This window comes from Saccopteryx leptura, chromosome 6 (assembly GCF_036850995.1).
Source record: "Saccopteryx leptura isolate mSacLep1 chromosome 6, mSacLep1_pri_phased_curated, whole genome shotgun sequence".
NCBI lineage: Eukaryota > Metazoa > Chordata > Mammalia > Chiroptera > Emballonuridae > Saccopteryx > Saccopteryx leptura.
In genome coordinates, this window is record NC_089508.1 from 80488369 (window position 1) to 80515872 (window position 27504).

A 27504-nucleotide genomic window follows, 5' to 3' on the forward strand; every position below is an offset into this window, starting at 1 on the left:
GTACCATTTTATACCAATTTTCTTCCCTATCCCCAAGGCCAAGTGTAGGTCATGCCTCAATTTGGGGGCCCAATACTTCATTCTAGACCTATTCTTATACAAATTATTCCATATTTCAAAGTTACCTTTTTATTTTGAACTTCTGCCTCTTCAATCGTCCGAACAACAAAACCTCCTTCTATTCCTTCAAACCTCTACTAAGTAAGTCGTTCTGTATGTAACATTTCTAAAGGGCTGCTAAACCCTGTTCAAAACCTTTTCTTTTCCATTCTAACAGCCACTGTCATGATCAAGATATCCAATAGCAACAGTACCACTAGATTATATAAACAGACCAATGGGCTTGGTGGATAAAAAACAAAAACAATTAAAATATATTGAAAATATGAACCTTGCCAGTTGAAATTTAAGAAAATTTGGGCTTGTGTAAATCATTTTATCTAGATAAGTTTCCATTTAGACCACTTAGTTAAAGGTCAGAAGCACCTAAAGGAATGGTTGGCTACTTTGTCTTGTTACAATCGAATCATAACAGCTCCAAATCTAGAATATATAAATTTCTATGATAAAATAGTTCCTGTCTACAACATCAAGCCATTTATTATCTCACTTGGCAAAAAGTAGATGAGATGTTAGAAACACAAGTTTAACAAATACTACTTTATTATTTACAAAATACATAGTGATTAAAAGGGTACCTATCACAAGTTACAAAAGGGAAAGCAGAGACAAATGCATTAAACGACTTTGTTAGAGTTAGACAAGACCAAGAACAGGTACATTGCTGTGTAAAAAAATTTAAGTTATCTAGAAGTATACCACTACCAAAAAAGTAGCAAAGTGTTTGGTAGTGCATCTATAAGTGTCCTAAAGTAGACTGTAGCATGTACAAGTCTAGTGTTTTACAACAGAACCACTGGTTTTAGGCAGGAATCTGTGAGAGACTTGACTGCCTATCTTGCTGAAAGAGCAGAGACCCAGGACCAATTAACTTCCCTACCTTCCATAAAGCTTTGTTCAGGTGACTTTGGAATGTGGTGTCAAACACCCCTTTCATTTCTGCTGCAAGTTCTCTCAGAACAGACACTGTGGCCTCATCACTGGCATTCAGAATCCGCACAAAGAATTTATTCCATAATTCACCATCTTTTAGCCTAAAAATATATAAAACCATTTCCATCAAGATTAGGCATATAAAAGTCAAAATTCTGTGTTTAACTCAGTGGTACATTTATGCACCAAGATGATTTAAGGTAATGCCTAGAACTCTAGTGTTAGAGATTGTTCACATAGTTCTTTGAAAGTCCAATGTGAAACTTAAAAAAAGACTCCCATAGTGAGAAAAGCCATAATATAATGCACATAGAGAGAAAAATCTATATATTTCCTCTGTGTATTAAGATGCAGTACTTTTTACAAACAGAAAATAATGAATTTTGTCTCCTCTACCCTAACTTTCCTAAAGTTAGATTACCGTACCTCTCACCCTGCCTAGTGGTTCATTATCTTCACAATCTTCAGAGAATTCTAAACTTGATTGAAGTAACCACCACTTAAGTCTATAATGTTTGCACATCTTTTTTAAAATCAGAGAAGCTTCCATTATTATATAAGGCAGAGCTATTAGGAAACCCCAACTGATCCCACTTATTTCTGTTTCTGTTAGACCCACCTAGGATCATAAACAAGTGGAGATGCCTGAATCTATTCTATGTGTCTTAACATTATATTTCAAGCCTATTTTTAAAGTACATGCTAGAGACAAAATAAAACTGGCTACATTCTGAGTAAAGAAAAAAATGCAATTCAATTGTTGGAAGGGGGGTAATAGAGAAATAGGGATGTTAAATCTTCAATACTTTTTGTTTTGTTTTGTTTCTTAACCAAAGTACGTACAAATGAGTGACAGATTGGTAAACTTATTCTGGGAAGTTATTAGCTTCAATAAACTAAAAGGAACATGAAATATTTAATAAGTTTAATGAGCAGGCTTGAGAGAATACTTTATTGTTCCAATTTTAGTATATATACTGCTGAAGTGAGCACTTTTGAGGGAATAATAAAGTTCTGAGACCAAGCAGCTCATATTAGGAGAGCATTCACTTCTTCACCAAAAAGATTCAGTTCTCTGCTTTAGTTCCACTCATTCATTAAATAAGAAACTGCTTACAATTAGTATATAACTTAGAAATTGAAATCTCTTCTAGAGATGCTTATTAACTTTTGATAACAATAGCTATAAAAAGGGGTATAAGACTTAAAAAACAATTGGTTAGAAAATTATTCTCATGAAATGCTTCTATTAACATTTTTAAATTGAGGCTTCAATACTATAGTTGCAAGTCTGTATGACACATCTAGGTCCAGAATAATGTCCTGAAGTCGGAATAGTTTAATTACCAATTCCTTTGTCCTGGACTAGGTGCTCCACTGATACTCTGAACAAAAAGTGGTAGAAATTAATGGAATCATGGCACTGAAACTAAGAAAAGTAAGGCTGCCAAAGCAGAGGCAGCACCCAAGAGAAAGAGAAAATTATTTGAGCTGGCAAAGACCCTGAAATCACCAATACTTACTCAGAAATATTTTGGCTAAGTTTCCAGAGGGACCCATCCCAGAAGACCTGTAGGTGCTCCTTGAACAATAGTAAATGTGCTAAATCTGCTATACCAAACAGATCTACCTGAAATCACAAAAAGCACCATCAGCTAAAATAATTCTCTGCTACTATCATGGCAGTTTATTTAGATAGGAAGTTGAAAGATACTATAACGATTTTTATTTTGTGATATATATTTTAGTAGACTATTCCTTACCCTTAGAGTAAAGGGAGAAACTCCCCCCAAAAGTGATCAGTGGAGCCAACTGTAGGAATTATCTTTAAGAACAAAAGGTAACAAAAATATCTAGACTGTCAAATTCAAATCTGTAGATCTACTGAATTTGCATGGACTCCAGCTGTGATCTAAATGTAGTCCATATGACTAGTTCAGGTTCATGCTACATATTCAATCAGTAAATCCCATATGTCCAGAGCTGAGTCAGAAAGCATTTTGTGCATATAATGTATAAAACACTTCACCATTTGTCCTAATGCTTTTTATATACATTATTTGATTTAATCCTCACAGCAATTCTTATGTATACAGAGCAGACTGTCATCTTTATTTTATAGAGATCACAGAAAATGACTTACAAAAGACTATATAGATAAGTGGTAGAAATAGCCCTGCCACTGAGTTAGTCATGAGTCTGCACGTGTACGTGTATATTCTTTAGTGTTGTGACAAAAAAAAAAAAAATGGTACATTTTGCTTGACTTGATATTTGAAAACTAGGTCATCTATTCCAGGAGAGATGATATCAGTAAACACTAGCTTTCATAGCTTATCTAGAAAAGAAAGAGATTAAGAAACCCTTTCCATATTTGCTCAGGCGTGTTTTACACTTACCTGATAGGGAGAAGAACAGTTAGCCAGGATCTTTTGTCCTTCCAGGATGTGTACAGTCCGAAAGCCACTGAGGGTAAAAACATCTAGCTGCGCTCGAAGGTCGACACTGTAGGAGAAGTCCACTATGTTCAAAGCTTGATCGTTCTTATCACAATCATAGGGATCGTAGATTCTAAGCCCACATTTAAGAGAAGGAGATAATAAAAATAGGCCATGAAAGAAGCTGCATAGCTGGTCTTAAAAAAAAGAAAAAGAAAAAGAAAAAAAGGAGGTACTGCAGGTGTGACTTAGCTATGCCAACAGCTCCCTCCAGTGGCTAATTTTGAAAATGCACCTGTAAGAGCAGTGGCAGTGGCCAATCATACAAGTGGGGAATGTCAAGATTACAGTTTAGTGATTGATACAAAGTACTTACTCTATATATATAGTACATGGTCACAGAACACTCACCAAGTTTCCATATTATATAATGTACTAGAAGTAGAGTACAGGCTCTGCCTTACATTGTACATATTAACACATAAAAGCAATGACATACTGCTGAAAATTAGCTTTTATAGGTGTCATAGCCTTTCTTGTTTACTATTATAGATGAGGCTTCCCAAGTTTCCATTTTCATTCAGATTCCATCCTCCCAGAGTTTAACTGAACGCAATATCAGGCTGTTTTTTGGTGAAGTGCTACCTATATTGTAACCTGTCCTGTTTCTATTATACTAATATGAAACTCTACCTTACTCTAATTTCAACCCTTATTTCTTAAAAACAAAAACAAACAACAAAAAAACACTTTGTAACACTAATGCACAATTAATTTTATTTCCTTGGGTTTATCTATTCCATGCAATAAAACTACTATTCAAAGATGTAGGAACTATTTATGTGAGAGAAAAGAATGGATTATTTTATGTACCTTTGTCTCTGCTCTTCTTTTTTTATATATATAAACGTGTGCTTTTTTTTTTTTAATATTTTTTATTTATTCATTTTAGAGAAGAGAGAGAGGGGAGGGGGGAGGAGCAGGAAGCATCAAATCCCATATGTGCCCTAACCAGGCAAGCCCAGGGTCCCGAACCGGTGACCTCAGTGTTCCCACGTTGATGCTTCATCCGCTGTACCACCACCGGTCAGGCTGTCTCCGTTTTTCTTCATTAGCTCCTTCAAACCCTGACTGATGTTGGTGGTAGGCACTCTATTCCTAAACACAGGCTTTGACTAATCCCATCACAGACTTTTCACAGCACAGAATGATCTATGTATTTCACTTTAAAATTTATATTTGCTCTCATTTTTCCTTGGCACAGATGCAACCACTCTTTTGGTCATCATAAAACTGTAATTCCCAGATATTTTTAAAACTTGGGAGAGGTAGGAAAAATGTTTCTTAGGTTAATAAAAAGAAGCAGGAAGGTCTCCTAGCTTTCTAATTGGCCACTCACTATTACCATGGGTAAAGCATTCCAGTTTTTTGGATCTCATTTTCCCCACAAAAAATATATAGAAACTGCATTAAATGATTTCAAAAGGTTCTTTTAATTTATTTTGAATCTATATAAAATTTCCTATCAAATTTGATAAATCGGTACAAAAAGACAACATCCCTTTAACACTAGGTGCTTTTCTGGAGTCCCCTGGTGACTCGGGGAAGGAATATCTAAATAAAGTGCACAAATGCCCAATCCTTAAAAGGCTTAGACTACCCTTTTGCTTAAAATTTCCACAGACCTAAGAACTCTAGCACCAGTCTCTAAACTTTCAGTGCTGTGTAATATGGTGAAAATAAAAACTATAGCTGGGGTTCTTACATTTGAAAACACATGGAGTAATTTCTGGTGGTCACAATGGCTAGGGAATACACATGCATTTAATTGGGTAGGGTGGCGCAGTTTTGGGGCAACAGATATAAAACATCCTAAAATGCTTGGAACAGACCTGCATAAAGAACTATCTCATCCAAAAAACCTATGGTGCTCTGGATGAGAAATGCTGCTATATTATGCCTGGGAAGCCTTTAGGATTCTGCTATCTCAGGAAAGGTGGGGATGCTGCAGTTCTTTTGGTTGTAATTGTAGAAATACAATGAGGATTTAATTTCCATGCCAACTATAATTTAGAGTCAAATTCAGTCTTCTCTTATAGATTAAGTTATCAGGAGAAATATAAAGAATGATTTCAGGCCCTGGCTGGTTGGCTCAGTGGTAGAGCGTCGGCCTGGCGTGCGGGGAACCCGGGTTCGATTCCCAGCCAGGGCACATAGGAGAAGCGCCCATTTGCTTCTCCATCCCCCCCCCTCCTTCCTCTCTGTCTCTCTCTTCCCCTCCCGCAGCCGAGGCTCCATTGGAGCAAAGATGGCCCCAGGCGCTAGAGTGGCTCTGGTCGAGGCAGAGCGACGCCCCGGAGGGGCAGAGCATCGCCCCCTGGTGGGCAGAGCTTCGCCCCTGGTGGGTGTGCCGGGTGGATCCCGATCGGGCGCATGTGGGAGTCTGTCTGACTGTCTCTCCCCGTTTCCAGCTTCAGAAAAATACAAAAAAAAAACACACATAAAAAAGAATGATTTCAGGCCCTGGCCAGTTGGCTCAGTGGTAGAGCACCGGCCCAGCGTGTGGATATTCTAGGTGTGACTCCCAATCAGGACACACTGAAGCGACCATCTGCTTCTCCACCTCTCCCTTTCTCCCTTTCCGAAGCCATGGCTCGATTGGATCCAGCAAGTTGGTCCCAGTGCTAAGGATGGCTCTGTGGCCTCCACCTCAGGTGCTAAAAATAGCCTGGTTGCCAAGCAATGGAGCAACACTTTATATGGCCAGAGCATCACCGCCCCATAGGGGGCTTGCCAGGTGGATTCTGGTCAGGGCACATGTGGGAGTCTGTCGCTCTGCCTCCCCTGCTCTCACTTAATTAAAAAAAAAAAAAGGAATGATTGCAGATTTTAGTGCACATAAATGCAATAACCTCTGACAAAGTTAACTGCTTACCCAAGGTTGGGGTAGACAAAGGGGTGGGGCAGACAAAGCATCTTTGAACCAGACTGCTTTACTCAAATACCATGAGACCAGTAATCCCTACAACAGTGTGCTGGTCCTCTAGTCCTTTTCATAAAACAAAAATTATAGACTATGCCTTCCTTGTTCATGCTTTAGTGCAGGGGTCCCCAAACTACGGCCCGCGGGCCACATGCGGCCCCTGAGGCCATTTATCCAGCCCCCGCCGCACTTCCAGAAGGGGCACCTCTTTCATTGGTGGTCAGTGAGAGGAGCATAGTTCCCATTGAAATATTGGTCAGTTTGTTGATTTAAATTTACTTGTTCTTTATTTTAAATATTGTATTTGTTCCCATTTTGTTTTTTTACTTTAAAATAAGATATGTGCAGTGTGCATAGGGATTTGTTCATAGTTTTTTTTATAGTCTGGCCCTCCAACAGTCTGAAGGACAGTGAACTGGCCCCCTGTGTAAAAAGTTTGGGGACCCCTGCTTTAGTGTGTTCTTATAAAATTTATTTTTCTTTCTATTGTATTTACTGGGATCACAATAATCATACAGATTTCAAGTGTACAACTCAGTAAAATATCATCTGCACACTGCATCATATGCCTTGCCCCAAGCAAAGTCTTTCTGTCCCTACTTCCCACTACCTCTGCTCACCTCCACCTACTCTCCAGCCCCTTTCCCTATCACTCCATTGTTGTGTCTACGTGTTATATATACGTGTGTATTTTTGCTTAATCCTTTTACCTTCTTTCATTCAGTCCCCTACCACCCCTCTTTTGACAGCTGTCAGTCTATTCCGTGTAACCATGCCTGTTTCTATTTTGTTCGTCAGTTTATTTTGTTCATTAGATTCCACACATAAGTGAGATCACAACGTATTTCTCTTTCTCTGACTGGCATATTTCACTTAGCATAATTATCTCCAGGTCCATCCATGCTATCACAAAGGGTAAGATTTCTTTCTTTTTTTATAGCTCGGTAGTGTTCCCCTGTGTCAATGTACATGCCTTAATGTGTTCTATATTTTCTGTTCTTAGCATGTGGGCTTTATTTTTTATTTCCTGCTCTGCGCTTACCCCCTTTACCTGATGGCTAAGCTGGGTTTAAACTAAGCCCCTTTCTTGGCACAGTTTGCATTTGTACTCTGGTTTTACCCACTCTTCTCAGCAATTCGGTCTGACTTAAGCTTTGGTCTTTGAAACTAAGCAGCGCCACGGTTTTGCTAACATCCTCACTAGACCGGCACTGATCCCACTCAAAGAAAGACTAGACAATCTACTTTACATTCCCCCAAATACTCATACTTTACATTTCCTCTTGATAGAAACCATCACAATACTAAGTGGTTAACTCATTTTTCTGAATGATTTCTGCCCTGGCTGGATTGCTTGGTTGATTAGAGTGTTGTCCCTAAGCCCATAGTTGCCAATTCAATCCCTGGTCAGGGCACAGTTAGAAAACAATGTTCCTGTCTCTCTGTCCCTTATTCCCTCTCTAAAGTCAATAAATAAAAATTAAAATATTTATTTCCCAAATGTTATTTTATCTGAATTCTTTTAAACTATTCTCAATGGAAGGCCCTGGCAGGGCAGCTCAGTTGGTTGGAACATTGTCCCACTATGTCAAGATTGAGGGTTCAATCCTGGGACAGGGCACACATAAGAATAAGAAACAACTGATAAATGCATGGATGGGCGATGTCTTCTCTCTCCCTTTTCCTCTCTTTCTACAATCAATCAATAAAAAAAATTTTTTTTAAAGGAATACTGAAAATAAGAACTGTTCCCAATGATTACTGACTTTTAGGTAGCAAATATTCTCTTAACATACTATTAGTCAAATGGCATTTACCACAAAGCAAAAGAAAATGGCAACTATTCATGTTTTAAGAGAAAGCTAACAGAAACATAGAAGAATAAAAAGTACCAACCTGTTTCTAAAAATCAGACTCCTTGGACTCAAGTCACCATGGACTATTTCTGCTTTGTGTAGTTTCTCCGTTATTGTCAAAAGGTTATAAACAATCAGCACTGTCATTTCACGTGAAATAAATTCACTGTGTTGAAAAAGATCCTGGAGATAGAAAGATAAACTCGCTATTTCTTAAGTTAGGATGACTATACTTATATTCAATACCTTGAATACTGATGCTCTGTACTTTCTTGTTGGTTGCTACTAGAATGTAGGCTTCTTTGTAGGTTAGGTCTTTTTTTTTGTTTTTTGTTTTTTTTTTAGCAAGAAAGAGAGAGAGAGACAAAGAGAGAGACAGAGAGAGGGACACATAGGGACAGACAGGCAGGAAGGAAGAGAGATAAGAAGCATCAATTCTTTGTTGCGGCACCTTAGTTGTTCATTGATTGCTTTCTCATATGTGCCTTGACCATGGGGCTACAGCAGACTGAGTGACCCCTTGCTCAAGCCAGTAACCTTGGTCTCAAGATGGTGAGCCTTGCTCAAACCAGATGAGCCCACATTCAAGCTGGCGACCTCGGGGTCTCGAACCTGGGTCCCAGTCAGATGCTCTATCCACTGCGCCCCTGCCTGGTCAGGCCTGATCCACACTTTTGTGAGCTTTTACCTGTAGGAGCTAGACAAGATTCTCATAGCAAATATTGGAAAAATATTCCTCTCATGCTTCTGGCAGGAGGAGGAGAAAAGAAATCATTTTGAAATAGTCCAGAATACTCTGTTCTTTTTTTTTTTTTTTTTTTTTTTTCTTTTCATTTTTCTGAAGCTGGAAACAGGGAGAGACAGTCAGACAGACTCCCGCATGCGCCCGACCGGGATCCACCCGGCACGCCCACCAGGGGCGAAGCTCTGCCCACCAGGGGGCGATGCTCTGCCCATCCTGGGCGTCGCCATGTTGCGACCAGAGCCACTCCAGCGCCTGAGGCAGAGGCCACAGAGCCATCCCCAGCGCCCGGGCCATCTTTGCTCCAATGGAGCCTTGGCTGCGGGAGGGGAAGAGAGAGACAGAGAGGAAAGTGCGGCGGAGGGGTGGAGAAGCAAATGGGCGCTTCTCCTGTGTGCCCTGGCCGGGAATCAAACCCGGGTCCTCCGCACGCTAGGCCAATACTCTGTTCTTAACAGGGCCTGCCCTCGGGGGAAACTAGTTAACCAGAGCCTACCTGACCTGGGGAAGGGAAATCCCCAACTCCAGCCCCCATGTGCTAACCTGTTCCACAGAAAGAAGAAAGAAGAAAGAAGTAGGGGTTGGGCGAGTACTGAGAAACACTTAGGAACTTCAGTCTAGAGCCATAGGCTCACTAAAAATCACAGGACTATATACAATGCTTCCTCTCCTCTCACATCTTTTCACATTATTAAAGGTCTATTAACAGTAGTTCCTTTTACCCAGTACATATATCTGGCTATCAAGAAAAATTATAAGGAATACCAAAAGGAAAAAACAAAATTTGAAGAGACAAAACCAAGCATTGAAAATAGACATGGCAGGAAAGTTGGAATTATCCAACCAGAAATTTAAAACAAGAGGGAGCATGAGCTGATGATGACCATAGATGACTGGGTCATTGCACAATTGTCTACTTTTGTATATGTTTGAACACTGACATAATAAAAAGAGGTTCTTGGTCAAATTAACTTGGGAAAAGAAAATGATTGATGCTTTTCATTTATAAGAATTGGTTTATTTCGCCTGACCAGGCGGTGGTGCAGTGGATAGAGCGTCGAACTGGGATACAGAGGACCCAGGTTAGAGACCCCGAGCTTGCCAGCTTGAGCGCGGGCTCATCTGGTTTGAGCAAAAGCTCACCAGCTTGGACCCAAGGTCGCTGGCTTGAGCAAGGGGTTACTCGGGTCTGCTGAAGGCCCATGGTCAAGGCACATATGAGAAAGCAATCAATGAACAACTAAGGTGTCACAATGAAAAACTGATGACTGATGCTTCTCATCTCTCTTCGTTCCTGTCTGTCTCTATCTATCCCTCTCTGACTCTCTCTGTCTCTGTATAAAAAAAAAGAATTGGTTTATTTCTAGAACAGGAATTTTGTATTAAATTCCTTTGCTAAATAGAGCACAAATACTTAAGGACTTGAAATTATGCTTTTATATTATTGCAAACCTGAAGGGTGAAGCAGTTTGTATACTGGTGCCAAACAATACAGCCATCTTGGTACTGATAATAGCTGCACAAATAATCACATTCTTCATTTAAACGTTCCTTTAGCATGAGGTTGATATAAAAGTCCCATGGAACAGTTTGAGAAGATACCTGTAAGAAATATTTTAAAAATACAAGCAATTAGAATCTATGGTTATTGCTGGCTAGTTAAAAACATTCCCTGCAGCCTTCTAATACCCCAACAGAAATAACAGTAAAGATATGTTTTAAAAGGCATAAATCTATAATAAAGGACACTGCAGCAACACTTTTGGAAGCTGAAAAGAGAACAATAGATAAGAATCCACTTAGCAGACCCAAGGAAAGCTGATTCTAGCAATGCAGAAAGCTGAAAGCAACCAAATTTATGCTGTAAGACCATCTCCCTATAGTATAACACTGGTGGCATCAATTAGCTATAGATGTAGGGTGAAGGCAGAGCTAAAACAGGTGTGGATGAACTCTTGTTAAGAGGAAGTTAGACCCCAGATTCTCCCTCCTCCTTCTCCTGTAACCCAGACTAGCAACTGCTTCTGCCCTATTCCAGAAGGCCAGAAGTCTATTCCCAGAGAGTATAGAATAGAAGGGCTCTGGATTAGAAGACACCAGGCACTGCTGAGGGTGGGAACACCATATGGAAAAGAGAAAAAAGTTTACATATCAAATGTGAAGATGCACCTTCTTTCCCCTCCACTCTCCAGACTAATTTTCCCACTCAGCTCTCAGGAAGCTAGCAGCCAGGACTACATGCTCCAGGCAGGAAATTAGAGTTTTCTCTGAGGGATCTGATCAGTTCAAGAGAAAAGGTCTAAAGATTGGGGGTTTTCTAATAAAATGGCCAACCAAGGTCATCCTAAATTGAACCCCACAGTTGTCAGGGTCCCTTCCGGATACAAAGAGCTTTCAATTAGCTTTGAGTCCCAATACTTAAATATGAATAGAGCCAAAAACTTGAAGAAAGTCTCTAATATGAAAGAGATCAAAACAGACAGAAGTAAATGGATGATGCAGGGAGAAAAAAGTTAAAGCATCATTAATATATTTAGAGAGATAAGGAATAGTCTATCTTTGAAATGATGAGAATGCTACAAAGAAGAAAATTCTGAAAAAAGAGCTCTTATAGATTAAATACATGACAAAAGAAATTAAAAACCCAGTAAAAAGACTGAAGTTGAAAAAACATTTCAGAAAGTAAAGAAAAAAGAGAGAGAAAGAAAATACAAGAAAAATGATAAGATTTTTAAAGATCTGTCTAGGTGACCCCATATCCTAATAAAAGAAGTTCTGAAATGAGAGAACAGAGAAGACTAAGAGGAAGAAAAATTTGTTCTCTGAAGAAAATTCTAAGAACTGAAGGAGTTTCCAGATTGAAATGGCCACCAAATGCCTAGCATATGGGTAACAAAAGACTTTTATCAAAGCATATAATTGTGAAAATTTGGAGGACTGAGGACAAAAATAAGATCCTACAGGGACCCAAAGACAGGGAAAAATAATATCACACAAATAATGACAACACTTTAAAAGCAAGGTTAGCAGTCAAGAGATAATATATAGTAAACCTAGAATTCTAATATCCAGTCAAACTACCAATCAAGATGTAGAATAAGGAATTTTCTGAATTTAAGGTTTCAAAAAACTTATATCCCATACAGCCCTTCTCAGGAAGCTACTAAATCAACAGGGCTTAAACCAAGAAAGAAGAAAAAACTGGAATCCAATATAACTGGGCATCCTGACAGAAGAAAGAGGTAATATAAATCCCTAGAATGGTGGGGAATGAAAATTTCCTAATACTGTGTGTATGTGTAAGCTAGAATATAACTTGTGCATATTGGAGCAGGCCAGAAAAGTCCAGATTTCCTCAAAATGATAAAATTATAGAATACTTAATATATTTGGACATATTAAGAGACTTGCACAATAGCTTGTTTTTCATATGTGATCCTGGCATATAATGGTGAGCGATTTCTTGAAGCATGAGTAACTTTCATATAAGAAGCTTTTATACACTATTCAAAGGATTTCATGGTATCATGGGGCTTCAGTTACTGCTTTAAACCACATTATTTCCAAGGTAAATGTAATGACAAGGAATCAGTCCTACCTTGATTATGGTTAATTCTGCCGAGTTTCTTGGTGACACCCAGAATAATTTGTAATCTTCACATGTTAGGTATTCTTGTTTAATGCAATAATCTTCATTACCTGTTGAGAAGATTTGACTCCATTTAAAAATCACTGGAGGTGCTGGCCAGGTGACTCAGTAAATATAGAACGCTGTCCCAGAGCCAAGGTCATGGGTTTGATCCCCAGTCAGAGCACATATGAGAAGCAACCAATGAGTGCACAACTAAATGAAACAACGAACTGATGCTTCTCTTTCTCTCTCCCTCTCTCTCTTTTTCTCTCCCCCTTCTTCTTTCAAATCAATGGGAAAATTTTAAAAATATAAATAAATAAATAAAAATCACTAGAATACTTATAGGCCCCTAGCTTCCTGGTTAAGGGCTAACAGCACCTTATATTTGCCAGTTATTAGCAGCTAGAATACTTTTCAAAATCATTTGTTACACACTGAAAGAAGGGTAGACAGAATTCCTATTGTTACTAGGACAAGAACTTATCAATGTGTCAACCTCTTTGATTCTGTTTCTTACAATATAGAAATATTTATTATGCAAAAGCATCAAGCTCAAGTACAAATAATCACTTATTTGTATACGGTCATACACAAAAAGACATGCATTCAGTGGTACTTACCTAATTCAATTTCTTTCTCCATTTCCAACTTAGGCATTGGTCTATCTTCTACAAAAAACTCTGCAGAAGCACTCAGCTCTGGTTGGGATTTTAGTAGTTGTCTGCGATACTGTGAACACCAGGGTGAACGAATGGGGTTCTCTGGGGGTGGGGGGGAGTTGGAAAAAGAAGTCACCCCAAAAAACTGAAATGAGTATTATAATACAGGAAGGGAAAAAAACAAGATTGCATGATCAATATGGCTAACCTGACAATTCTCATTTATCAGGTTTTTTAGGATATTATGGTCAGTTAGTACTAACATACTCTAGAAATTTCACAATTTATGGGAATGTTTCTAGAAAAGAAAAACATGGCTTAGTTTGCTGAGATAAATAAGTTTCTACTAGACATGGATATAGATATTTGCTTACAATTCAGTGGTATTTACATACTTACCTGTAGCCTCATTAGTAAGCTCCAGTTTCTCAGGAATTTGAAGACATTTGATGGAAGAGGTGCTTATAACTGAGGCAGAAGATCCAGAGAACCCAGAGGAGGGTGTGGCCTCGCCACTGTCTTCAATAATTGGGCTAAAAGAATTACGAATGAGTCAATCCTCATAGGTAAAATAAATATGTCAATTTGTTATAATTTTATTTGATATTTAATAGTCTTATTTTCAAAGGCTATTATTTTCCTGAAACAGCAAGAGATTTAGCCCTGGTTGGGTACTCAGTTGGTTAGAGCAGTGGTCCCCAACCCCTGGGCCGCGGACCGGTACCGGTCCGGGGGCCATTTGGTACCAGTCCGTAGAGAAAGAATAAATAACTTACATTATTTCCGTTTTATTTATATTTAAGTCTGAACGATGTATTATTTTTTAAAAATGACCAGATTCCCTCTGTTACATCCGTCTAAGACTCATTCTTGACACTTGTCTCAGTCATGTGATACGTTTATCTGTCCCACCCTAAAGGCCTGTCCATGAAAATATTTTCTGACATTAAACCGGTTCGTGGACCAAAAAAGGTTGGGGACCACTGGGTTAGAGTATCATCCTGATACAACAAGGTTGTGGGTTCAATCTCTGGTCATGGCACATACAAGAATCAATCAATGAATGTGAAACAAATTGATGTTTCTCTCTCTCTCCCTTTCCCTCTCTCTAAAAAAATAAATTAAAAAGAAAGAAAAGAGATTCATAATCAGAATTTAGGCAACTTTATCTACCCTGGTTGAAAATACCTAGCATTAAATTTCTGAATTTATGCTTTATTTACCTAATCTATAATAAATGCCTATTCTATATCTATTCAAAACTACTGAGAAAACTGACTAAGATACTAACTTTCTTTCTATTTATCCCTTCTCTGGACTTTTTACTTTGCAATAAGGGTCAAGAAAGAAAAAGGGACAGCAACTAACAAATGTGATAAAACGTTTGTTGGAGAAAAAGTTTGAAAATGCAGTTTAAAAGCACAAATAGGCACACTTAATATTCCTCAAGCTGGAATAAGTTTGTTTAAATTAACCAACTTTTTTGTTTTGTTTTGTTTATATTAGCCAACTTTTATATAAGGATGGATGATAAGACTTAGTCTCTGGCCTTATTATCCATCCATTCCCTCATACCTATTCTTTGTTCACTTCCACCTCCCTATCAAAAGATACTTTTAAAAACTACACCTAGGGAGTCTATCTGACTGTCTCTCCCCGTTTCCAGCTTCAGAAAAATACAAAAAAAAAAAAAAAAAAATCAAGCCCTGGCCAGATAGCTCAGTTGGTTAAAGCGTTGTCTGGGAGTGCAGAGGTTGCTAGTTCGACTGATTCCCCAGTCAGGGCACATAAAGGAGCAGCTCAATGCTTCTCTCTCTCTCTCTCCCTGCCTCTCTGAAAACAAAACAATACCTCTAGTTGCCTAACTGATATTAGTATGAAATTATTCTATCATTATTTTAAAATTAATATTAAAGGAAAACTAAATGCTTCCTCTCTCCCAATCAGGCAGACATTATAATCTTCATGAGCCTTTAGTCTCATAACCATCAAAACATACTTTTCTAACCCTCATATTTGAATCAATTACTAAATTCCATCAACACTTTATATGGGGGACCCCTACTATCATGGAAAACACTTAGCATACTACCTGAAGGTAGTAAGGGCTCGATAATCAATTGCTATAACTGATAAGCAAACACAAAAAGTGAGCACTTAAGCAACCTGGTTTGTGCAATCTATAATCACCAATCACCTCAGCTTCTTGATGCTAAGAGTTGGATTGTAGATAGTGCCACAAGCAGTCTGTTGGTCCTCAGAGGTCTTCACATCTAGATCCTCTTCCTGCAACAGTCTCTCGGGATCAGAAGGGAGATCCTTTAAGGATATTATCTCATGAAAAGGAGTGGATACAAAACGAGCTGCTCTAGCAAAGTCACAAGTGTCTTCTGGGTTAGGACAAATAGTTTCATTCCTGAAACCTGTGATAATAGCATCCTCACTCAAGGGCTCAATTCCTGTAAATTCATCCTGAAAAAAAAAATCACGTAAAGTTTAGCTGAAATAATTCAATAAACATATGGATGCCCTATCTTTTTTACTTAGACATATATTACCTATGTGATTTTCAACACAGGGTACAGAAGTATACTGCTCACAAAACTTAGGGGATATTTCAAAATGAATATACTATGTAATACTACTCAGCCATAAGAAATGACATCGGATCATTTACAACAACACGGATGGACCTTGTATACTGAGTGAAATAAGTAAATCAGAAAAAACTAAGAACTGTATGATTCCATACATAGGTGGGACACAAAATTGAGACTCATGGACATGGACAAGAGTGCAGTGGTTACCAGGGGGAGGGGAAGAGAGGAGAGGGAGGGGGTTGGAAAAGGGGAGGGGCATAAAGAAAACCAAATAAAAGGTGATGGAAGACAATTTGACTTTGCGTGATGGGTATACAACCTAATGAAAAGTCAAAATGATCTGGAGATGTTTTCTCTGAATCTATGTACACTAACTGATCAATGTCACTACATAAAATTAATTGTCTAAATAAAATTTTTTTAAAAAGCACATCGAAACATTGAAGGAAAAGGTTTTATATCATAAAAACAGCCAACTACATTTCATCAAAAATACACTGTGAGGATTCTCCACATAAAGGACAATAGTTTTTTTCTCCCAACCAATGTCAACAAAGAACTGGAGGACTAATCCCATTTTTGTTCTTGTTTTGCTCTAGAAAATGTTCTGATAATCTGCTATTCTCCTAGCTTTTAAGTCATCTTCTTCTATGACAAATAATTTTATTTCTTTATTTATTTTTCAGAGACACAGAGAGAGAGTCAGAGAGAGGGATAGATAGGGACAGACAGGAATAGAGAGAGATGAGAAGCATCAACCATCAGTTTTTCGTTGTGACACCTTAGTTGTTCATTTGATTGGTTTCTCATATGTGCCTTGACCGTGGGCCTTCAGCAGACCGAGTAACCCCTTGCTCGAGCCAGCAACATTGGGTCCAAGCTGGTGAGCTTGAGGTCTTCCGCATCCCAGTCCGATGGTCTACCCACTGCGCAACTGCCTGGTCAGGCTATTTTATTTCTTAAAGGTAATTCCAATCATGGTAGAAAATATGGAGAGCAAAATATAAAGAACAAAAAGAAAAATATTAAGGACTGGCCATTTGGACATACAGTGGGCTGGGTGTGCAGACATCCCAGGTCTGATCTCATTCCGGGCACACATGAGAAGTGACCATCTGCTTTTCTTCCTCTCCGTCTTCCCCTTCTCTCCCTCTTCTCTTGTAGCCAGTGGCTCAAGTGGTTTGTGCATTGGCCCTAGGCACTGAGGAGATCTCCGCTAATTCAAGCATTGGCCCCAGACACGGGTTCCCTGGTGGATCCCGGTCAGGGCACATGCAGGAGTCTGTCTCTCTTATCTCCCCTCCCCTCTCTCTCTCTCTCTCTCTTTCACACACACACACACACACATTAAAATATGCCTTTGTCTTTAAAAGTAACACATATATATTGTTTTAGGAAGTTAACTAGTTTAAAAGGATATATAATGAAAAACTCTCCCTCTTGCTCTTGACCGCTCATCTCCACTTCAATTACCACTCCCCAGAAGCAACACTCCCTGTTGCCATATATATATCTGGCAGGCTACATAAACAAGCATATTCTATGCATTAAAAAAAGGTATTGTAAAACAAGTGAAATATATGCTAGTACAGCTGACCCTTGAACATAGGGGTTAAGGGAGCTGAGCCCTCCCCCTACACAGTTGAAAATTCTTGGTTAACTTTTTTTTTTTTAACAGAGATAGAAAGAGAGTCAGAAAGAGGGATAGACAGGGACAGACTGACAGGAACAGAGAGATGAGAAGCATCAATCATTAGTTTTTAGTTGTGCATTGCGACACCTTAGTTGTTCATTGATTGCTTTCTCTTATGTGCCTTGACCGCGGGCCTTCAGCAGACCGAGTAACCCCTTGCTTGAGTCAGTAACCTTGGGTCCAAGCTGGTGAGCTTTTGCTCAAACCAGATGAACCCGTGCTCAAGCTGGCAACCTCGGGGTCTCGAACCTGGGTCCTCGGCATCCCAGTCCGACGCTCTATCCACTGCACCACCGCCTGGTCAGGCTTGGTTAACTTTTGACTCCCCAAAACCTTAACTTATAAATTGCCCCTTGGTATCATGAGGGATTGGTTCCAGGAGCCCCTGCCAGATGCTCAAGTCCTTTATGTAAAATGGCATAGAACAATGCATACACTTGGCTCACCCCATCCAGATTCCCAACCACAAATAAAAAATAGCATTGGTTTTATATGTGTGTGTGTGTGTGTGTGTGTGTGTGTGTGTGAGAGAGAGAGAGAGAGAGAGAGAGAGAGAGAGAGAGAGGGAGGGAGGGAGGAGGGGAGATAATAGAATCTGTGGATGTGAAACCTGAGGATATGGAGGACCAACTGTATATTGAAAAAAAAAATCCACATATAAGTGTACAAAAGTACCCTTTTTTGAACCTGCACAGTTCAAACCTGTGTTGTTCAAGGGTCAACTGTATATACTATTTTTTCTCATTACATTTTTAGCATATTTTCTGTACTATTAAAAATCCTTTACAACCAATATGGCCACACTGTGGGTCTATTAGAAGTCAACAAACTCTTTTATTGTTATTCTCTGGGTTTTTTTACTATTATAAAAGTATTTTAAATATCTTTGTACATTCAAATCTTTAGGACTATTTTAATTTCTTAGGAATAATTCCTAAAAGTAGAATTATCAGGTCAAAAGGTTATGAACACTAAGGTTCTGTGCACATATTACCCAGCTGCCCTCAGAGATCATACTGCTTTATACCTTCCCCGGCAGTGTACAAAAGTGCCTATCTCATTTAACCCTTGTAGATATTAGATGTTAGTTTTCTAGATGTTCGATTACCAATTTGACATATACTTTAAATTCCTGACAACATTAATAAGTAGAGGTGAGAGGTATATCTAGAAGAAGCAATAAATGAGGCTAAAAATTATAAGATTAAAGTAAAATAGATTCTATAGTATAAGAATACATTTTATGCAAATACAACTTATGGCCCTTTAGACATTTGAAATATAATTTTTAGGGAAAAAAATTCTGATATCAATAAAATTCAAGTAAAAGACTGAAAACCAAAAAATGAGATTAAGATTGACTCCTTTAAAAATTCAGCTCATCCCTTAACAGCTGAATCTATTGATAGAACCACTATCTCTAAATCCAGGCTATTTATTATATTCTCTGGTACTTTTCTCAGGAATACAGTATATAATTAATTACTCTTCTACGCTGTTACCTTTTCACAGCAGTCAGTGGACTATCAAAATTTTATATATATATATATATATATATATATATATATATATATATATATATATATACACACCACATGCTTGGACTTCATCTTTGGAAATTTCAAATACTGTAAGTATAGCTGGAATGGGATATGAGAGCTTATAGTCCTAAATGGCTCCCTAGGCTCTTCTTGGTTGCTGAGAATTTTCTTATTTTGATCTAGGTGGAGAGTGAATGTATATTCACACATATAAAAACTCATCTAAGCTGTACAATTAATATTTGCACAATTTACTGTATATAGAATATACCTTAATAAAGAAGTAAACAGGGAAAATCACATTTAAAAAGGTTTTTCCAAGTGACTTCATTCCCTAAGATATGATAAAGAACACACTGCTTTAAATCATTATAGCCACTCTGCATCGTCTCTCAAGTCTTCAGATTAAACATATTCCATTTTCTTCTACCTCAAGAGAAGTTTCCAGATGCTGGTTTGAAGAGAAGAATGATTTTCTTAAAACTTCAATGACATGTCAATGGTAAAGATTATGAACTTTGATTTGAATGTTTACATGAGGCCTTTTTACCCTAAATCTTACCATGTCACTAGTCCATAGTGCTAAAAACAGAATATTACTAAAGTGAAATGGGTAGTCCACCTAATTCTTTCATTGCCACAAAGAACATTTTATAAAAAAGAACAAAGAATCTTTGTGATGTTAGTTAAAAAAAAAAAGTAAAAAAGGCTTTTTTAAGACAGTGATTTTTTCCTTTAACAAATTGAGATAAAATTCACATATCAAAAAATTCACCCCTTGAAAGTATACATTTCTGTGATTTTTAGCACACTCACAAGGTTGTATAATTGTCACTAACTCCAGAACATTTTCATCCCCCCCAAAAAAACCTATACCCATTAGCAGCTGCTCTCTAACTCCTCTAATCTCTAAACCCTTGGAAATCCCTAGTTTCTGTTTTTATGGATTTGCCTATTCTGGACATTTCATATTAATAGAATCATATAATATGTGGTCTTTTGTATTTAGCTTCATTCACTTAGCAAAGTATTTTCAAGGTTCAGTACCTCTTTCTTTTTTATGTCTGAATAATATTTCACTGTATGGATATAAAACACTTTATTTATCCATATATCAGTTAATGGACGTTGGGTTGTTCCCACTTTCTGGCTATTATGAATAATACTATGAATATTCATGTAAAAGTTTTTTGCATGAACATACGTTTTAAATTCTCTTGGATATAAACCAGGTATCTGGTCATGTAGTTACTTTACGTTTAACATTTTGAGGAACTGCCCAACTGTTTTCCAAGTGGCTGCACCATTTTACATTCCTACCAGCAATGTATAAGGGTTCTAATTTCTTAATATCCTCACTACCACTTGGTATTTTCTTTTTTATTATAGTGCCTGTGAAGTAGTATCCCACTGTGGTTTTGATTTGCATTCTTTGATGACCAATGATGACATTAAGCATCTTTTCATGTGCCTATTTTAAGTCTGTAATTTTCGTTTGAACCCTAAACATTTTTGAGATTTGAATGAAACAATCCACGAGTCCATTTATATTAACTTAGGAATACTGTTCCTTACACAAACATCTGGAGACACATCCTCATCTGAGGTGATGCTGTCGGAAGTTTTGAGAACTGCAAGGGGCCTTCGTTGGATTGAAACCCGTGACAGATCTGCAGGAAGACTGGAAAAAGACATTCTATTTAGCAAAATTTTTCCTGTTAACATAGATAACAGTAAGCTCTCATTTACAAAAAGAGAAGACATTATTTAAGTGTCAAAACAAAAAACCTCAAACCTGATATTCTTTCTTTCTGAAAGAAGAAACTCATCAAAAATGGAGAACGGTATACTGGGACCTATAGAAAAAGAGACTAGATTAATACTCTTAAGAGTAAATTCTTCAAGACAACTAGATCAATTAATATTTTGCATTGTTTTTAAAAAAAAGGAATGTTTGTTTTTAATAATTTCAAACATATAATAGTAAAGATCATTAAATGACAACTAAGCATGAGTGCTCTTGCTTATCTTTATCCCCACCCCCACTATTCCCAAATTCAACCCAACTCCAAATTATTTTGGTGCAAATCCAGGACTTATCATTTCATCTATAACTATTTCAGCATGTATTTCTATGAGAGGTTCTTTTAAAAAACATACTCTCAAACATGATCATACCTAAGAATTAACAATTTCTGAATATCAAACATCCAGTCAGAAGTTTCATATTTTACCAAAATTTTTTAGAAAGTTTGAACTGGGAATATAGAGTAAGATTCATGTGACCAGTTAAAATGCCTCTTAAATCATTTTTATTCCATAAAATTTTTTAAAGTAATTTTTTCTTAAAATTTCAAATTTTTTTTTTGCCAATTACATCCTTCTATGTGGTTTAACCTGTTCCTCCAAGTTTTTATTTCCTATAAATTGCTGGTTAGAATTAGAAGTCTAATCAGATTCGATTTAGTTTAAAATCAAAACACTTATGGTGGATATTCATATTTTTACCATGTTAACATGTTTCTAAATGGAAAAGAGAACAAATTTAGATATACAATAGCCTTAGTTTTAAGCTTTTCTTTGTTCAAAAATCCACTTTCCACTCTTGGTTGCTGGATACTATAGATATGCTTAGCTTAGTGTGCAGTACCTAAAGTGGAAGATTATTTGGTAGTTAGTATAAATTTAAATTTACATTTAAATCAATTATTTCAAAACACTGAGGAATCATACCAAAATACTCTTCCAAATGTCTATCTTATCTCGAATGACGCTTATAACTGAATTCCATGATTGAAACATACAATAATGGTAGTACCCTCTCTGCCTATTTCAACTCCTTTTACTCTATGTAATTAAGAAAAAATGTTTATCAGTTGTTACATAATATGTGGTTATCAGCAAGTTCTTCATGATATTGTCAAACAGAACTCACCTTTAGAATGAGGTTGTTCTTGCCAAGTGTTTTCTGCAAATGAAGCTTCCCTGAAAAGAAATTTGTTTTAATGCATACACTTAGTACCCACAGAATTATTTAATTCTTAAAGGTCCAACAGGCTTTTTATTCAATATAAAAAAAATATTCTAGTATTGTCAATCCAAATTCTTTAAAAAGATGGAACTTTCTTCAATCATTAAAACTGTTGTAGAAGTTTGTTTGATAATAGATGTTAAGTTACATTAAGAGCAAAAGCAAAAAAAAAAAAAAGAGCAAAAGCAGATTACAAAACAGACTACTCACAAAAATTAGGGGATATTTCAAAATAAATATGAAGCAATAAAAAAAGCATTTGATTTTTTTTTATTAAACAAGAACATCAGAAAAGCAAACGACAAGTCAAAGAAAGTTATTCGATTACATAAATGAGATGTAAAATCAACTATACAATGCACTATAAAAAAGGCTGAAATTACTAGCATATCTGCATGTTTCCTGATCCCCTAATTTTTGTGAGTAGTGTAGTAAACTCTCATTTTTATAAAACAAAACTAAACAGAGCATATAAGGAGATACCATATTAATAGTAGTCATCTCTTGGTGGCAGAAAAACCGTCAGTAGCCTGTCCTTTCTTATCAGTATCAAAGTGTATGTTGTGACAGAAACTTGCAAAAATCATGTCATTTTTGTTTTTTTAAGACTTTATTTATTCATTTTAGAAAGAAAGAGAAGGGGAGGAGGAGCAGGAAGCATCAACTCCCATATGTGCCTTCCCCAGGCAAGCCCAGGGTTTTGAACCGGAAACAGTGATCTCAGCGTTCCAGGTCGACACTTTATCTACTGCACCACCACAGGTCAGACAATCATATCTTGATTCTATAGAAGTCAAGGAGACTTCAAGTCACTAGAGTCAAAGGTTGGTCCTAAATGCCCTCCCATAAGCACCGTCCTTTCCACCAGTGTGGTCCTACCTGGCACAAGGGTTTACTGGACAAACAGAAGTGGACAGAGTCGTTCCTGGTATTTCCTGAGACTCAGAAGCAATTCGCAATTCAGTGGTCTCCTCTGTAGGCATCTTTTCTTCTTGCTATTTGCATTAAAGTAAACAAAATTGATTTGTCCCCCCATCTAGAAAACGCTATTTTCAGTCTTTGGTTCCAAAATTAGCTTTATCATTCCTAGATATCCACTAACAAAATATCTGTTCCACAAAAGTTCTTTCCAATAATTTATGTTCCTAGTATAAACTGGTATTGTTGTATTCAGTGAGCAGTGCCAAGCATATACCAAATTTCTTTAGTGAACTCCATTTTAATGGATAATAACTAGAATAAAGAGCTGATGTTAAAGATTAAAAAATGTTTTAGAAGAGAATTAAGAAGTCAAATTGTATCACATGCCACAAATTCCATTTGAAGTCACCTGTTAAATTACTTCCCTGCTCAACTTTGCTGCTATTAATAGTTAAGAAACTACAGAAAACTCTAAGTGGAGGTTGAGAGAACTTTTACCTTGTATGCTTTTAAATTGCTTAATTTTGTTTCAACAAGCTTTAGTTTTACAAATTTAAAAAAAAGAGAAATAACCTGATCACCCGCTCTTTCTTGCTCAGTAGTTTGAATTTCTTTTAGCTTCTTCTCCATCTCTTCAATTTGTTTCTGCATTTCTGCTATCTTTTCTGCACTGGTCAGTAGCTCAGCTAGAAACAATAAAGTTGGCTGAGGCATGTACTCCTCATAGCAATTTATTCTGTCAAAAATTGTCTTTGGGTCTTATGCCCTCAACATATATGTTAATATTACATATGAGAATGATATAAGTGGCACAAAATCCTCAACTTAAAGTCTCTTATATGATATATTCAGTCAATAAAAAGTAGAGTATCTACTATATGTCAAGCACTTAATTTAAGAACATTTACGTTTCAGTGATGCAGAATACAAAGTCCTTGGTCATGTGATACTAACATTTAAATTGGGGGAGACAAACATAAGCACACAATTTAACAAGAAAATCAGTGTTAAAAATAAAGTAAAACAGACCCTGGCCAGTTGGCTCAGCGGTAGAGCGTTGGCCTGGCATAAAAAAGTCCCAGGTTCGATTTCCAGCCAAGGCACACAAGGAGAAGCGCCCATCTGCTTCTCCACCCTTCCCCTTCTCCTTCCTCTCTATCTCTCTCTTCCCCTCCTGCAGTCAAGGTTCCACTGGAGCAAAGTTGGCCTGGGCACTGAGGGTGGCCCCATGGCCTCCACCTCAGGTGCTAGAATGGCTCCGGTTGCAACGAAGCAACACCCCAGATGGGCAGAGCATTGCCCCCTACTGGGCATCCTGGTCAGGCACATGAGGGATTCTGTCTCTCTGCCTCCCCACTTCTCACTTCAGAAAAACATAAATAAATAAAGTAAAACAGGTAATGTGAGAATGTGTGACTGGGTAGGGGGATGGAGGTCAGGAGCTACTTAAGAACAGTGGTGAGAGAAGATCATTCTAAAAAAGAGACATTATAAAGTAATAATTTGAATGACCAGGGGCCTGTCATATACTGATCTAGGGAAAAACTGAACTGTAGGCAAGGGACTAGCTGGCACAAAGGGCCTAATGCAGGAACAAGATCATTGTGTTCAAGGATCCAAATGAAAGACAGCATGGTATGTAGCATAGTAAGAGGAAGAAAAGTAAAAATGAGGTTGGAGAGGTGGGCAGAGGCCAAGTAAAGTGGGAGTAAAGAGGCTATACTACATTCTAACACAATGGAAAATATTGGAGATTTTTTTTTTTTTTTTTGCATTTTTCTGAAGCATGCGCCCGACCGGGATCCACCCGGCACACCCAACCATGGGGCGATGCTCTGCCCACCAGGGGGCGATGCTCTGCCCATCCTGGGCGTCGCCATGTTGCGACCAGAGCCATTCTAGCGCCTGAGGCAGAGGCCACAGAGCCATCCCCAGCGCCCGGGCCATCTTTGCTCCAATGGAGCCTTGGCTGCGGGAGGGGAAGAGAGAGACAGAGAGGAAGGCGCGGCAGAGGGGTGGAGAAGCAAATGGGCGCTTCTCCTGTGTGCCCTGGCCGGGAATCAAACCCGGGTCCTCCGCACGCTAGGCCGACGCTCTACCGCTGAGTGAACCGGCCAGGGCAATATTGGAGAATTTTTAAGTAAAGAAGTGACATGAGCCTGACCAGGAGGTGGCGCAGTGGATAGAGCGTCAGACTGGGATGCGTAGGACCCAGGTTCAAGACCCCAAGGTCGCCAGCTTGAGCGCGAGTTCATCTGGTTTGAGCAAAGCTCACTAGCTTGGACCCAAGGTCGCTGGCTCGAGCAAGGGGTTACTCGGTCTGCTGTAGCACCACAGTCAAGGCAATATGAGAAGCAATCAATGAACAACTAAGGTGCCACAACAAAAAACTAATGATTGATGCTTCTCATCTCTCTCCATTCCTGTCTGTCTGTCTCTATCTATCCTTCTGACTCTTGCTCTGTCTCTGTAAAAAAAGAAAGAAAGAAAGAGAGAGAGAGAGAGAGAGAGAGAGAGAGAAAGAAAGAAAGAAAGGAAGGAAGGAAGGAAGGAAGGAAGGAAGGAAGGAAGGAAGGAAGGAAGGAAGGAAGGAAGGAAGAAAGAAAGAAAGAAAGAAAGAAAGAAAGAAAGAAAGAAAGAAAGAAAGAAAGAAAGAGAGACATGATGACATGATGCCTGCCGAAACGGTGGCACAGCAGATAGAGCATCGGCCTTGGATACTGGGGACACAGGTTTGAACCCCAAGGTTACCAGCATGAGCATGGAGTTGCTGGCTTCAGTGTGTGGAATCACAGACATGACCCCATGGTCGCTGGCTTGAAATATGGGTCACTGGCTTAGCTATAGTTCCCCCCCCCCATCAAGGAATGTATGAGAAAGCAAACAACTAAGGCATGTATGCTGCAACTGTGGGCTGGTGCTTCTTATTTCTCTCCCTTCTTATCAGTCTATCCCTGCCTGTTCCTCTCTCTCTACCAAAAAAAATGAGCAACATGAATTGTAGTAAGGCCAGAATGACTGTAGAAATTCTAGCTGCCGCAGTGTAGCTAAAAGCTTATGATTTGAATTAAGGTAATAATGGGAATGATGATATATGAAAGATTTGAAATTTTGGGGGTGGTCAAGTTAAAGGGCTTATTCATTAGTTGTGGGGAATGATAAGAAAAGAGTGATCAAAGATGATTTTTGAATTTTTTTGGCTTGAGTCAACAGAGTGCATGGTGATATCTTTCACTGAGATAAGGACGTCTGGTGGTACATGTGCGATTTGTGACAGAAATAAATAATTCAGTTTTGGCTATGTTGAGTTTAAAATGTTTATAAGGATAGCCAATAGATATGAGTCTGGATTTCAGATGAAGTGTTAGGGGTGGAAATATAAATTTAAGAGTCTACAGCTTATAAATAGAATTTATTTTGTTAATACAAATCAAGGAAGAAGCTGAGAGAAGCATTTCATAAAGAAGTATGTCATCAACTGTGCCAAATAAAGCCAGATGTCAATAAAGATTAAAACTGAGAAAAAGTCATGTCTATGATCCCATTCTCAAGTGGATTTGGCTAAAAGAAGTTTTCTGGTGACCATGATCAGACTGTTTCAGTGGAATAGAGGGATGTGAAGATGATTACAATTCCCAAGAAATTTTGCTATGAAGGGAGAAAAATGGGGTAGGAGCTAGATGGAGAATGGGGATAATGGAAGACAAAACAATAAATTAAGACAATTTATTGTTAAGACAAAACAATACATTAAGAGTATCTTTCTACGATGGTGAGAATGATTTAGGAAAAAGGCTAGAAGGGGAAGAAAAAAGAGCCACTGCTTTGACAGGAGCAGAAAAATGTTAATTTTAACAGAAAGAATACTAGTGTGCATAGATACAGATTATAGATATGGTAGATGTGGTGGGAGAAAATGGAGTTATATTTCTTCTACTTTCCCAACGAAGTATGAAGCAAGATCATAGCTAAGGAGGGGCAGCAATGTACAAGATTTGAAAATATGAGAAAAAAATTTAGTTGTTTAGCAAAAAGAAATTCACCTACCAGGAAACTAGTAAGACTGCTAGGTGCTGGTGAATGCCAATTTGAGATCTGTGGTCATGAATTTAAAGTGTTATCAGTCTAGACAGTTGCATTTTTCTCCAGCTATATTTAAACTAGTGTGTATGTGTGTGTGTGTGTGTGTGTGTGTGTGTGTGTGTGTGTGTGTGTGTGAGAGAGAGAGAGAGAGAGAGAGAGAGAGACAGAGACAGAGAGAGAGACAGAGACAGAGAGAGGGACAGATAGGTGCTGGTGAATGCCAATTTGAGATCTGTGGTCATGAATTTAAAGTGTTATCAGTCTAGACAG

At 38.1% G+C, this 27504-nt stretch overlaps 1 protein-coding gene across 1 annotated transcript in view; it reads right to left on the reverse strand.

Annotated features, from left to right (window-relative positions):
• Window positions 1-645: 645 nt before the first annotated feature.
• BUB1B (BUB1 mitotic checkpoint serine/threonine kinase B) overlaps window positions 646-27504 on the reverse strand; it is a 67961-nt gene continuing 41102 nt past the window's right edge. The window contains exons 10-23 of the mRNA XM_066388516.1: window positions 23725-23837; window positions 23110-23225; window positions 22135-22184; window positions 20995-21055; window positions 20775-20880; window positions 15563-15837; window positions 13765-13898; window positions 13327-13467; window positions 12671-12771; window positions 10525-10674; window positions 8371-8513; window positions 3453-3624; window positions 2577-2683; window positions 646-1154 (exon numbers count right to left, since the gene is read on the reverse strand). Of these exons, the coding sequence (XP_066244613.1) occupies window positions 923-1154; window positions 2577-2683; window positions 3453-3624; window positions 8371-8513; window positions 10525-10674; window positions 12671-12771; window positions 13327-13467; window positions 13765-13898; window positions 15563-15837; window positions 20775-20880; window positions 20995-21055; window positions 22135-22184; window positions 23110-23225; window positions 23725-23837 (1901 nt within the window). The 3' untranslated portion in view covers window positions 646-922. The remainder of the gene's footprint in view (window positions 1155-2576; window positions 2684-3452; window positions 3625-8370; window positions 8514-10524; window positions 10675-12670; window positions 12772-13326; window positions 13468-13764; window positions 13899-15562; window positions 15838-20774; window positions 20881-20994; window positions 21056-22134; window positions 22185-23109; window positions 23226-23724; window positions 23838-27504) is intronic.